The 12,906-nt window shown below is 37.4% G+C and overlaps 1 protein-coding gene across 1 annotated transcript in view; it reads left to right on the forward strand.

Moving 5' to 3' along the window:
- Positions 1-2,642: 2,642 nt before the first annotated feature.
- The window catches only part of prkg1b (protein kinase cGMP-dependent 1b), a 186,504-nt gene continuing 176,240 nt past the window's right edge, over positions 2,643-12,906 (forward strand). Inside the window, exon 1 of the mRNA XM_053511347.1 lies at positions 2,643-2,930. Coding sequence (XP_053367322.1) covers positions 2,665-2,930 — 266 coding nt within the window. The 5' untranslated portion in view covers positions 2,643-2,664. The remainder of the gene's footprint in view (positions 2,931-12,906) is intronic.

Genomic DNA, 12,906 nt, shown 5'->3' on the forward strand with positions numbered 1-12,906 from the left:
TAAGGCGAAAGGTAGGTACCGTACCAGTGGGTTTGTAAAGATTAACTTTAGTCAATGTTTAGAGGATTTTAGGTACTCGTTTAAACCTTTAGTGTTCATGGGACGAGTTATGGAAAATGAAATAGTCAGAAATCGCATGCTTGAAGGAAGCTGGCTACCGGGAAATACAGAAATACAAAAATATATGGCATAATAATAAAACTAGCATGCATTTTCCTTCTTAGCAACAACAAAATGATGATTGGTTCCAAAATTTTTAACTGCAGTAACAAAATTATTCAAACCGAACCGAAAAGGTTTACTGATTGAAAAACATTATAAGTTATACTGTATAATTACGGTATATACAGTACATAGTTTGTGGACACCTAACCTAATCATGTCTGCTTTATACTCCACTCTTCTGGGAAGATTTTGGAGGGTGGATATGGAGATTTTTGTTGATTCAGCAACAACAACATTAGTGAGATCAGGAGCTCATGTGAGGTCAGGAGGCAGTCAGAGTTTCCAGTTTATCCCAAATGTGTTCATTTGGGTTGAGGTCAGAGCTCTGTGCAGGACAGTCGAGTTCTTCTAGTCCGAAATTGACAAACCAAGTCTTACCAACCAAATAGGTCAAGCTGGAACAGATATGAGCCTCTTAGATTCACTGAAGGGACCGTTTAATACTACACCATGTATTGATATCTAATAAAATGCTGTGTTTCACACATAAGTGAGGATCAGGTATCTAGCAGTGGTAGAAATAAAAAGCTACATGTTGTAGACCTTTTAAACATATTTTTAAAGCTGTAAAAAAAAAAAAAAGATATATTGGGGACATTCAAGTCAAACCTGGAGTTGTGATGAGGTTTTTCATGAATGAAGGTGCAAAACTACACAAGATGTTATGATGAAGCTGCAGTAATGGTGAAAATGCTGCAAAGAAGGCTGTATGTCTGTGAATGATGATCCCAGCCGAGTTAATGAGATGCTGGAAAATAAAAATAAAAAAAAAGTTTTCTATCTATCCATCTATACAAAACCATTCACCAACACCACTTGCACATTACATGAACATGCCTGGGAGTTATTGCTACTTTCCCCGGACAATCCTGACCTCGCTCCAAGCAATTTCCACATGTTTGGTTCATTAAAGCAGTTCCTGAGAGGCCAGCGTTTCCAACATGAAGGAGACAGATCGAACATGGCTACAGAATACAGAGAAAACGTGCTACCTGGATGGTATCCAAGCACTGGGATCAGTGCATTAGTGTATTATACAGCAGTGGCCAAAAATATGCCATGTATTATGGCTTTTCCTGTGCTGAACTGTTTGGGATATCAAAAATCCCTTCACAATTTTGCATCCTTAATAACTTGAGATCACATAGGCCCGGATTGGTGGCGATCGTATAAATGCCCTAGAAGGAATATATCAAAGTCTATTGGATGTGTTTTGCAGACAACACAAAATAGCTGATTTCAGGTTAAATAGGGTCCATGACATGCATGGCGAAATTTGTTCAACTCAATAAGATCTAAGCCACATCTTATCGTACCTGTACCAGGTTTTATATGTATAAATGCAAGTGTGTATGAGCTACAGTATGCAGCAAAATCTCCTGTAAAGGACATGGGCCATGGCAGGGACCAGCGGCTCAGGGGTTCTAATGGTGGCGGATTCCAATGGACATGTTATGACTCCCAAAAAGCCCCGGATGCTGCAAAAAAAAAAATCCTTAGAAAACAAGTGGGCGCTTTGCACACTTTGATGCCATAGTGCTTGGGCCGCTTGATTTGTGTCCTTGAGCAAGATCTTCTTTTAAAGCTCAGTTGTATTACTTTAGCCAAATGTGCATATCTAGCTACAGCATTTGATCAGACAGGTACATTTAAACACATTTTAATAATAACAATATTCTTACAGAAGACTATTTTTTAACATTATTTTAAAACTTTGAAAATGTCAATGAACAAAGAATGAATTTCAATTTCGTCTCAATACTATTGGCCACCACTGCTGGCTATTATATAGAGAAATGAAGGTGTATCTCATAACTGTGTCCAGGACAATCCTGGAAAAGTCCTGGATTGACTTGATCACAGCTGGTACATGCAGAGTGATGCACTCTCGTGCAAACAAAGTACAGTGTGCCAAATTTACTTCTCAGAATGTAAGGCAGGGATGAAATTTGATCCACTGCGCTTCCTGTGGATTGATGCATACACCCTGCCCCAGTCTTGCACGTGTCGAAGCTGTCTCTGGGTGTGCTCAGCAGACTGACACATCACTGGGAGCTCGTGAGGCTCATCTCTGCACCAGCTCCATCAGATCCTCACACAGTAATGAGTCGAGTTCAGCACGTCAGCCTCCATGTCTTGTGTTAACGCGGACTGTTGTAGAAGAGCTCTCCGTACAGTGTGGTTTTAGTTTTGTTTTTTTGTTTTTAATGACACACAGTTATTAATTAACTAGGTGTGTGTGTGTGTGTGTGTGTGTGTGTGTGACGAGTATGAGCACAAGAGCGTCTTTTCATTTTAAGTGAATCCGGACGCGGGAGATCTGAAGAAGGCGGGAGCGCACCCGCACCACCCGCACCACCCGCACCACGCGCACCGGCGGCTTTTCCATAAAAAAAGTTTGTTTTGTTTGTTTAGTTTTTTTCTTCTTCTTCTTCAAAGATGAGCGATCTGGACAAGGACCTGGCCAGGCTGCTCGTGATGAAGGAGGACAGGATTAGGGAGATGGAAAGACGCCTCGGCGAGAAGGAAGAGGAGATCCAGGAGCTGAGGAGGAAGCTGCACAAGTGTCAGTCGGTGTTACCGCGCGCGCAGATGATCGGCCCGAGGACCAGGCGCGCGCAGGGCATCTCAGCGGAGCCGCAGAGCTTCACCTCCTTCACCGAGCTCACCGGAGAGGCTTTCCGCAAATACCCCAAGACTGACAGGCAAGAGAGAGAGAGAAAAAAAAATATATATATATAGGTTTATTCTTATAAAGTCGGCACCAGGATGGTGTAATTAGTGGCACGAGATAATGACTAATCAACTTAGGGTTAAATGTAAAACATGTGAGATTTTTTTAATAACAACCTTCTTGTTCAAACACAACAATTATTAATCACTCGATTGGATTAGTATATACATATGCATTTATATTTTGCCAGTAAAAGTTTGCCCCCAGTGTTGGCTTTGAGATAAACATCAGAAGGTCATGTGTTTAAATCCCAGCTGACATGGTTTGTGTCCTTGAGCAAGATCTTCTTCTAAACTCCTGCTCAGTTGTACTGCATCAGCCGAATGTACTTAGTGTCTACCTATTTGATCAAACAGCTAGCCTACATTTAAACACATTTTATTAATAATAATAATAATAATAATAATTACAGATAACTATTGAACAAACTGTCCAACTTATGGGCTGCAAACACCTGGTGTCAACAATTATTAATCCCTCGATTGGATTACAGTCCAATACCAGAAAAGTATATTCATATGCAGATATATTTTTTAGTATAAAAGGTTTGCCTCCAGTGTTGGCTTCAAGGTAAACATCAGAAAGTCATGTGTTTGAATCCCAGCTGACATGATTTGTGTCCTTCAACAAGATCGTCTTTTAAACTCTTGCTCAGTTGTACTGCATCAGCTGAATGTACATAGTATCTAGCTATTTGTTTAAACAGCTACATTTAAACACATTTTCACTGTCTAACTTATGGACGGTAAACACTGCGTGTCAACACTGTACAGTTAAATAATTTTTCCTGAACCTTAAGTAAGCAGTGCATTGGATTACAATGTAAAGTGGAATATCTAAGGTGTTTATCAACTTGAAGTTCACTTGTAAAAGTTTGCCTTCACTGCTATGGGTCAGTGGGTGAAGCTTTGAGTTACACATCAGAAGGTCATGTGTTTGAATCCCAGATAACACGATTTGGGTCCTTGGGTCCTTGTATTGCATCAGCCAAATGTGCATGTGTAGCTATTCGATCATACAGTATGTTATACTACATATGTACCTGTATATGCTGCTCGTGTTGACGGTGGAGAGAATTAAGGGATGAAAAGATGTAGTATAAAATGGGATCAAATAGCTACGTTTGCACATTTGGCTGATTAATGTTACTGTTAATGTTATGGTTTTAGGCTACTGTACAGTAAAACACATAGCTTTATGTGTAAATATATTATAGTACTTCACTATGACTATGTAAACTCGGCTGCCAGTAAATCACTCTAAATTTGACAGTATAATTTGTTCAGGCTGGTGTGATTAGTAGCACAGGCAAATGATCCACTTAGCCTTAAATTTTAAACATTTTAATACATTTTAATAATAATCTTCTTACAGACAAATTGTCAGTGCGTCCCCAACTTATGGGCTGCAGAAAACCTGGTATCAATATTGTACAGTTATTTGTATGAACTATTTTTACAGAACAATTTTTAAGCAGTGCATTGGATTATAGTCAAACGGCAGATAAATATTCATGATAAAGTCAAATATCTAAGGTGTTCATTAACTTGAGTTTGCTCGTAAAAGTTTGCCTACACAAAGGTCAGTGGGTGAAGCCTTCAGTTTCAGAAAGATCAGAAGGTCATGTCTTTAAATCACAGCTCTTCCAAGATGACATGGTTTTAGTCCTTGAGCAAGATTTTAGTCCTTCTACTCGGTTGTTATGCAACAACCAAATGTGCATATGTAGCTAATTGATCATAGTTTATACTACATATTTTTTAATTCCTGCAAACATACAGTAATATAAACTAAAACAGTCATCCTTATCTGTAAAGATATCGTAGTACTTTACTATGATTATGTATCAACTCCGCTGCCAGTAAATCATAGTATATATATCGGTTCATTTCTCTATGCAGAGATTTCTTGAGGGACAGAATTATTTAAATTCTTTGGATCAACTAAGAATATTGTCCCCGAAAAAAGAAGATATAAAATGAGATAGTTTCCACATTGTTCGTTTGTTTGTTTGTTTAATAATTAACCAGAATTCTCAGAATTCAGATGGAGGAAGTCATGTTTTTTTCCTTCATATAAAAACAAAAACAGACATAACAGCCAAGAAGTAAAAGAAGACACCCATAGTTTTAGAATTAAACGTATGCCCTAAACCATTTAAATTTTAAACCGTTTAAATATACTAATTTTAGCTATTAGTATATTATTAACACTTTGATGTTGACTTTCTTTTATTGACTTAAAAAGCAACTACCCACCCAAGCATTGAATGTGAGGGTTGTTCTGAAAGACAAAGCACAAAGAAATCTTTTAAAAAGGTCCAGGTTGGCCAGGTTCTAAATTCGTTCAGATTTAAACCCTGTCCTTTAAATTAAACTGTAATTCTGTTAGTGGTAGAAATGGGGATTTTAAGATTCCTAGCTATTTGTCTCTGGGACTGTCCTTCTATAGATTGACCAAGAGTTTCTTTAGAATTTTGACTTCCAGACATGCTAAAACATGGATAGTTTAAAAGGAAGGAAAATTACTTTTAATAATGGTGACTTTTTTTTAATGCATAAAGGTATGGGTGTTTATATGCTTCCTAATTAATTGATTAATTACATCCTACTGTAAGTAAGATTCAAGTATTTGTCACGTGTACCTTATGTAAGTTAAATTTATCAGTGAAATGATTTTTTTGAAATGACCTTCCAATCAGTAACGCAGAGCCACCACTGCCTGTCTATGAGAGCACTTAAACATCATTTATTAACAGTTAGGTTTAAAGCACATTTTTTGCTATAACTCCATTATTTTTAGTTACTTTATATAAAGTGAATTAAGATTTATGCACAAACTGCAAAAAAATACAGGTCAATATTTAAGTTTAGTTTAGCTAAAATATAGCTTAAATATATAACGATTTATAGCATGAAAAGGGATAAACTACATGACCTGAACCACTTCACTTCACTTCATTTAAACTCAATAAACTACACATTAATTTGTCCCTGGGGTGGCGCTCCAAAAGATACATCTTTTCTACCTTTGTGTATAAAATTACACTTTCACTAACTGCTATTAAAGCATCTCTATGTAGCTTCTAATGTTATTTTAAAGGCAATAAAGACAGTACATGTGCTGTAGCCCTTTAATAATGTACTACTAAAGCATAGGTTGGATACCGTTAGTTCTGAGAGTCTTTGAAATAGCAGCTTTGACATTCAATAGTATCAAGCTTGGAATTTGCTTTAGGTGTTTGCATAAAGTTCACTCCCCACCTTGCATTTATTTTTCATATTTAAAGAACGCACGTCTTGCTCTATTTTTAGCTAAACATCAACACATCTCCGCCAGTGCCCGGCGCTACTGGCCGCAGATTACAGATGGATGCTCTTTCGGATGTGAAAGCAGTCTTTGTGTACTCCTCCCTCCCTCCTCTCTCTCACCACTCAAGCACAGCTTACCTCCTGGATCCTAACCTTGCTGAATATTTAATGCTTACTCTTACATATTTAATGCCAGATGAACTTCCTGCCATATACAGTCATGCAATTTGTTAGGTTTCATCCCAGCCTTAAATGCGCCCTGAATTCCAGTTAATGCAAACCTTTATTAAATTATGCAACATGCACTGCCGGTTGTTGGAGCACTGTATTTTAGGACTTTTGATTACATGAGCTTACAAACAGTCTAAACTGAATCTGAAGTGATTTGAAAACATTGGAAATGATTTTATTGGAATAATTTAGATAATTTATTGCTTTAATTAGGCTTTTTTATGCACACAAGTTAATTATCAGCACTATCTTTGAGTTGCTTTTCACCTTCAAGTACTCCTGCCTTTTTTTATGCACTCATTTAAAGTCACATTAGGATCTAAGCACGAGCAGTTAATAAGGAGCAGATTAAAGATATATTGTAGGTGTCCTTATTTAATTGATAATTCAGTATCATGTTGCTTTCTCCATGGTCCGAGTTTGAGTCCCGCCTTGCGGTCTGTGTGCATGGAGTTCTCCCCGTGCATGGTGGGTTTCCTCCCACAGTCCAATTAATTGCCATTCTCAAAATGTCTGTAGTGTGTAAATGTGTGTGTGTGTGTGTGTGTGTGTGTGTGTGTGTGTGTGTGTGTGTGTGTGTGTGTAAGAGAATGTTGTCTGGAGGTCCTACCACAGTCCAGTCATACGATTGTAAAATGGGAAGTACATGGGTAATCACCAATGGCCTCCACAGTCCCGAGTTGGATTACAGAGGTTCCTAGATGGATGGATCATGTTGCCTGTTAATAAAAGTGATTTAACTGTAATAAAATAAAAAGCTATGATGAGAAGCTTGCATGATAGTTTGTTTAAAAAACAGAGCTGAAAATTTTTTAAAGCAATTTAGAATCATGAATTTTAAAATTAGTGTTTTTCAGTCAATTTTTTCTTAAGATAGTGAGTTCATGCTAGTTTATATTCCAACCACTAGATGTCGCCAAATTACAGAAAGTATTTAGTGTTAAAAAAGTTATTAATTATGGCTTCTAAAATTAAAGTGTGCCCATTTAATATAGTTATAATAATAATAATAATAATAATAATAATAATAATAATAATAGAATTTAAAAAACTGTTCTTGTTTTAATTTCCCATAAGGAATTACAACACATAGTTAATCATGGGTAAATATGCAGGGAGTAAGCAAAATCAGATGTGAACTACTGTAAATTAACGCCTAAAATATTAACTAAAGTCCTTTCTCAACTCTATAATAATGCAAAAAATAGACCTCTATTATAATTACATGATGCTAAAAAATGAATACAAATGGAAGCCTTGCTGGTGTGTGTTACCAGGGAGGCTTCAGACATCAAACTGTGTATTTGAGTTTTATTATTTTTTTAAAGGTTATTTATTTATTTTTTATCACTACCGGAATATGGGAATGTAGAACTCTCAAAATGAGCATATTATTTTTAGGTTCTGGTTATAGAAACAACAATGAAAACACGTAATCATGTCTGTGTGTGACTCATTTTTTTTCTTTTTTGCTGAGTCATGTTTGGGTAGTTGGGTAATTCAGTTCATCATATTGCCTATTTTGTGCTGAGAAAAAAGTATATGTCACTCTATAGTGCACAATCCTGAGCCCTATATACAAAGTGTGCGTATTAAAAAAAACAAAAACAAAATATTCTCTGATCTTTAGAGGCTATGTAACAATCTGAGGAATAATCAAAGCAAGTGTGCACTGATCTCTGAATTCTTCCCGTCAGATCTCTGGGATGGTCTCTGAGTTCAAGTCAGATCGGATCACCATGGCTGCTAATAGCATCAGCAGTAACGTTCTAATGAGCTATATAAAGTTAGTTCATACAAAGTTTTTTATTTATTTATTTCTTTTTATTAAATCATCAAGCATTTGCTAGATCTGTAGCACTGACTATACGGTTCACTGATTAGCCTCCCTGTATATCGAATGCAGGATGACTTCCTAAGGATCATTCTGTAATGTCTAGTAATTATATTTCAAAGACTATGGAAGTAATACATGATACACAGAGTGATGTATTAATGTAAGTCACTGCTTTGTGACTATGTAGAAGACACCCTGACATACTACTTTGTACTACTTAAAAGAATGATAGAGCGTTAGAAAGATACTTTCCTACTGCATTCTCAGAGCATCGAGTTTAGAATAATAATGGTTAAATAAAGCTTCAGACTGATAGTGATGAAGATCTGGAGTAGACTATGTCGCTTCAGCTTTAATAGTAAATTTAATGAGTAGTTCACCATTATATACAGTTAATGTACTTTATTTAGTAGTTCTTGTCATTCATTTGTTCCTGTGCAATATTGTTTTTGTTATTTTGGTCCATCCACGTGCCATCTGGCAGATCGGGCGACAGATACTCCCCACCCTGGAGATATATGCATTGTTTCTGTGGCAGTTACTCAAGGGGTCGTTTGCCAGCTTGACGCTCGATTGTCATTCACATGCTACGGACAATTTGGGAACGTCTAAGGGACGTATTAGGATTATTAGGCTAATCTGTACAGTATGTCTTTGGACTGTGGGAGGAAAACAGAGCACCTAAAGGAAACCCACCAAACCACCTCAACTTCTTCTACAAACATATAAGTCCAGGGCTCTTATCATACCTATGCAAGATAGCTTTCGTGCAAACCGTAATTTTACAAGTACAGTAAACACAGCTTTGCCGCTAAAGAAAAAAGGACTTGTTTGTGTTTTTTGAAGAGTCTGCCTCCCACGTACTGTAGATAACATCTTTGAATTTATCACTCCTTAAATTAATCAACAAGCTCCTTAAACAGCACTCGAGCATGGACAGTGCATTATTTTTGCGTGGACAGATAAAAGGATGCTGCATTTGTCACGCCGGCCCTTCTTGCATTTGCATTGCATCTTGGCGTGACACTTTGATGTGCTCCCCAGACTCCTTGTGTGTCTTCAGCCAGAACGCCATGGCGCCCTATTTGGGCCTGTAATTCACCATAATGAATGGGATAGATTCAAATCTGTGCTTGCGTAGAAACGAGATAAAAAGAGGCTGTCTAAATGCTAGGAAAGAAAATTTAATATTGCTAATAAAGTACATTATGCTATCCAGTATGCACAAAATTGTTATGATGGACACTTGCAGCATCAGTAATGCTTGTGTTACATGGGGTTTGCCTGAACGGATCAGTATATTTGTGAGTTTGGGGACGGTTTGTGCTTCAGAGACAAAGTATATCAGGTTCAGAAGGCAGCACACGGCAACTACAGTGGACGACAAGAGTATTGAGACAAAAGTGAAATTCATAGTTTTAATGACATTATCAAAGTTTTAGATTAATGACAATCAAGACAATAAGAATAACCTGTTCTTTTTTGCAATTAAATAGCCATAAAACAATCAATATTATCAATAAACCTGCTGGGTCCGGTTGGGCACAGGGTCAAAAAGACGTCTGCGGTAGTCTTGCGTCACTCGCTCAATCTATTCCTGCTTGATTGATAGACCTGAAGATCATGTAGATGATGGTTTCTTGATTGCTACTGCCTTCATCACCATTGTATAACAGATTCAGCAACTGAATAAGATTGTTACACAGACATATCTTCACTAGTTTCCAGATAATTAGGACAATTCTTCAGACTGAGTTGTGGAAGCATCTGTGTTTTTGTGCAGAGGAAGAGCTAGAATACAGTATATGGCATATGTTGTCCTAATACTTTTGGCCACTGCTGTATTTCCTGGGTGTCCATATATTGGATGGAAATTATGGATTACATAACATCAATGTTAGAGAAATCAAATATAACAAATCTTGTAATCTTTGGACAAACCTATAACAGTCGCTTGATTTTAAATCAGGGCTGTTTCTCAACTATATAGTTACAGACCACTATAGTGGCACAAACAGAAGTGGTTTAATCCAATTAGCCTGTCATACTTTCTTTCTACCCCAAGAGGGAGCATTTGAACCTCTTTTCAAACAATATGCACTGATTAGATATGCACTACTAGATATGGTAATGTAATTCTTTGTACAGTACTTTGTGCATCTTTCATTTTGTAGTAAACATTTTCATATGGTCCGATAGTTATATAGAGAATTATTAAGTCATTTATATGACAATAAAATATATTTTATGGTTTTTTAGGGTAATTGATGCAGAAAACCTGACTTGTTTAGTTGACTCATGCAACAGCGATGAAACAAACCCTGGTGAGTTTGATGGTTCTCGCACAGATGCTTCATTGGACATTTCCTCAGCGTGTTTGCTGGAGATCATTAAAACTCCATCTGTTTAGAGTAGTGCTGGTCGAGCTGAATATTTTACCCAGGGGTGAGTGGGTAACTGCAGAACATAAGCAGCCACATATGGTCTTACTTTTCAAACAATTTTACTTATGACACATATAAGCTATCCATATATTGATAAGTTTTAATAAGTGCAAAGACAAAAACAGGCAAAATGCTACAGAGCATTATATGCATAAAACGTCTTTACAGTACCATACAAGTATTAATTTCAATATGGTTGCTGAATTGACAATCAGATGAGATCACACAGGCTAAAGACATTTACACACATTATAGAATCTTTGAATCCTAATTAGTTATATAAATATTTCCAAATGCATGTGTTTCGAGATTTCCTTATGCTATTAAACTATGTTGTAATTATTAATAAACACCTGAGATGGACAGTGAAAACGGGTAATTGCTCCACAAAAATTGTATGCAACAGGTACTGTACACACACAAAATTGTCTCCAAAAAGAACTCAATTTCAGGAAATGCTTTCTTTTGGTCAGGGTATCTGTGGCTCCAGAGCCTATTCTGGGAATGCTGGAAGTGAGGCTGGAACACACTATCCAGGGGTATCATGCATACCAATTCACATCTTAAGGCAAATTTATTCTACCTTCTAATTCAGTCCACCTAATAACAAGCTTCAGGGGCAAAATGAAGAGGAAGCCCATTGCAGAGACAGGAAGAACATGAATAGAAACACGACCCAGACAACTAATGATTGAATCTAGGACCATGTCTACCAGGTGCGAAACTGCACCACACACCAAAGCAAAACATAAGGGCAAAATTAAGTAAGCTATTTTATTTATAGATAGACAGGCAATATTTGGATATATTACATACATTTTAACATATACATTATAACATAATGTAAGCTTATGCTTGTTATAAAATATTTCAATGTAATTATTGTTAATATAGTAAGAAATAAATTATAGGATGTTAATTAGGCATAACATTTGCATTTGGTCGAGGGGATGGGGTGCCAACCAATGTAGTGCACAAGATCACATATATTTGTTTTTACACAAGCAGACAATTTAGAAATACAAATCAGCCTACAGGTGGCATGGTGACATAGTGGCTAACACTGTGGGCTCGCACCTTCAGGGTCGAGGGTTTGAATCCTGTCTTGGGTCTGAGTGTGTGCAGTTTGTATGTGCTCCCTGTGCTTGTTGGGCAGGAAGACATGCAGAATAGGGTAAATTGCCCATAGTGTTTGTCTGTGTGTCCTGCGATGGATTGGCACCTTGTGTCCAAAGTCTCCTGGGATAAGCTCACAGGATAAGCGGTATAAAAATAAGTATAGAAAAGATAAGTATAGAAATGAAACTCAGTAAACAACACAGGTCTTTGGACAGTTGAGAACACCACAGTACCTGGAGAAAACCCGCAAAGCATAGTGGGACATGTAAACCCCATACACAGTGGTGAGATTTGATCCTTTAACTCTGGAAATGATAAGGTGACCTTCTTACAATTAGCCAAAATGTGTCGCGTGCAGTCATTAAAACTGATTTATTTCATTCAATAAATATGTTATAATTAATGGCTGAGGATAAAAGTAAGGACATGATCTAATGGAAATATGTCCCTCATATTCATAAACATTCGTTCATCCAAATTAACTTGCAGTCAGCTTAGAGAAAAGCCATGCTACTTTAGAATATAAACATTACACTTTCACATGTATGGGTGTTTTTTGACTCACTCACTCATCGTGTATACCACTTTATCTTGTGTACGGGGTCACAGGGGGAGCCTGGAACCTTATGCCAGGAGACTTAGGGCAGGTTGGTGAGATAGATCTGCTTTAATTACTATTATTACCAAACAACATGATCCATCCATTCATCCATCCATCCATCCATCCATCCATCCATCTAGCAACCTCTGTATCCAACTAGGGACTGTGAAGCCCAGTAATGATTACCATTGCATTTTATGACCGTACGACCGTGGTACTTCTGTATTGACACACTGAGGGCAACTTGGGAATGCCAATTAGCCTAATCTGCATGTCTTTGGACTGTTGGAGGAAACCGGAGCACCCTGAGGAAACCCATCACACATGCGAACTCCATGCACACAGACCCTGAGGCGGAAATCGAACCTGGAACCTGGAGGTGCGAGGTGACAGTGCCGACCACT

Source organism: Clarias gariepinus, chromosome 14 (genome assembly GCF_024256425.1).
Source record: "Clarias gariepinus isolate MV-2021 ecotype Netherlands chromosome 14, CGAR_prim_01v2, whole genome shotgun sequence".
In the NCBI taxonomy this organism is placed as follows: domain Eukaryota; kingdom Metazoa; phylum Chordata; class Actinopteri; order Siluriformes; family Clariidae; genus Clarias; species Clarias gariepinus.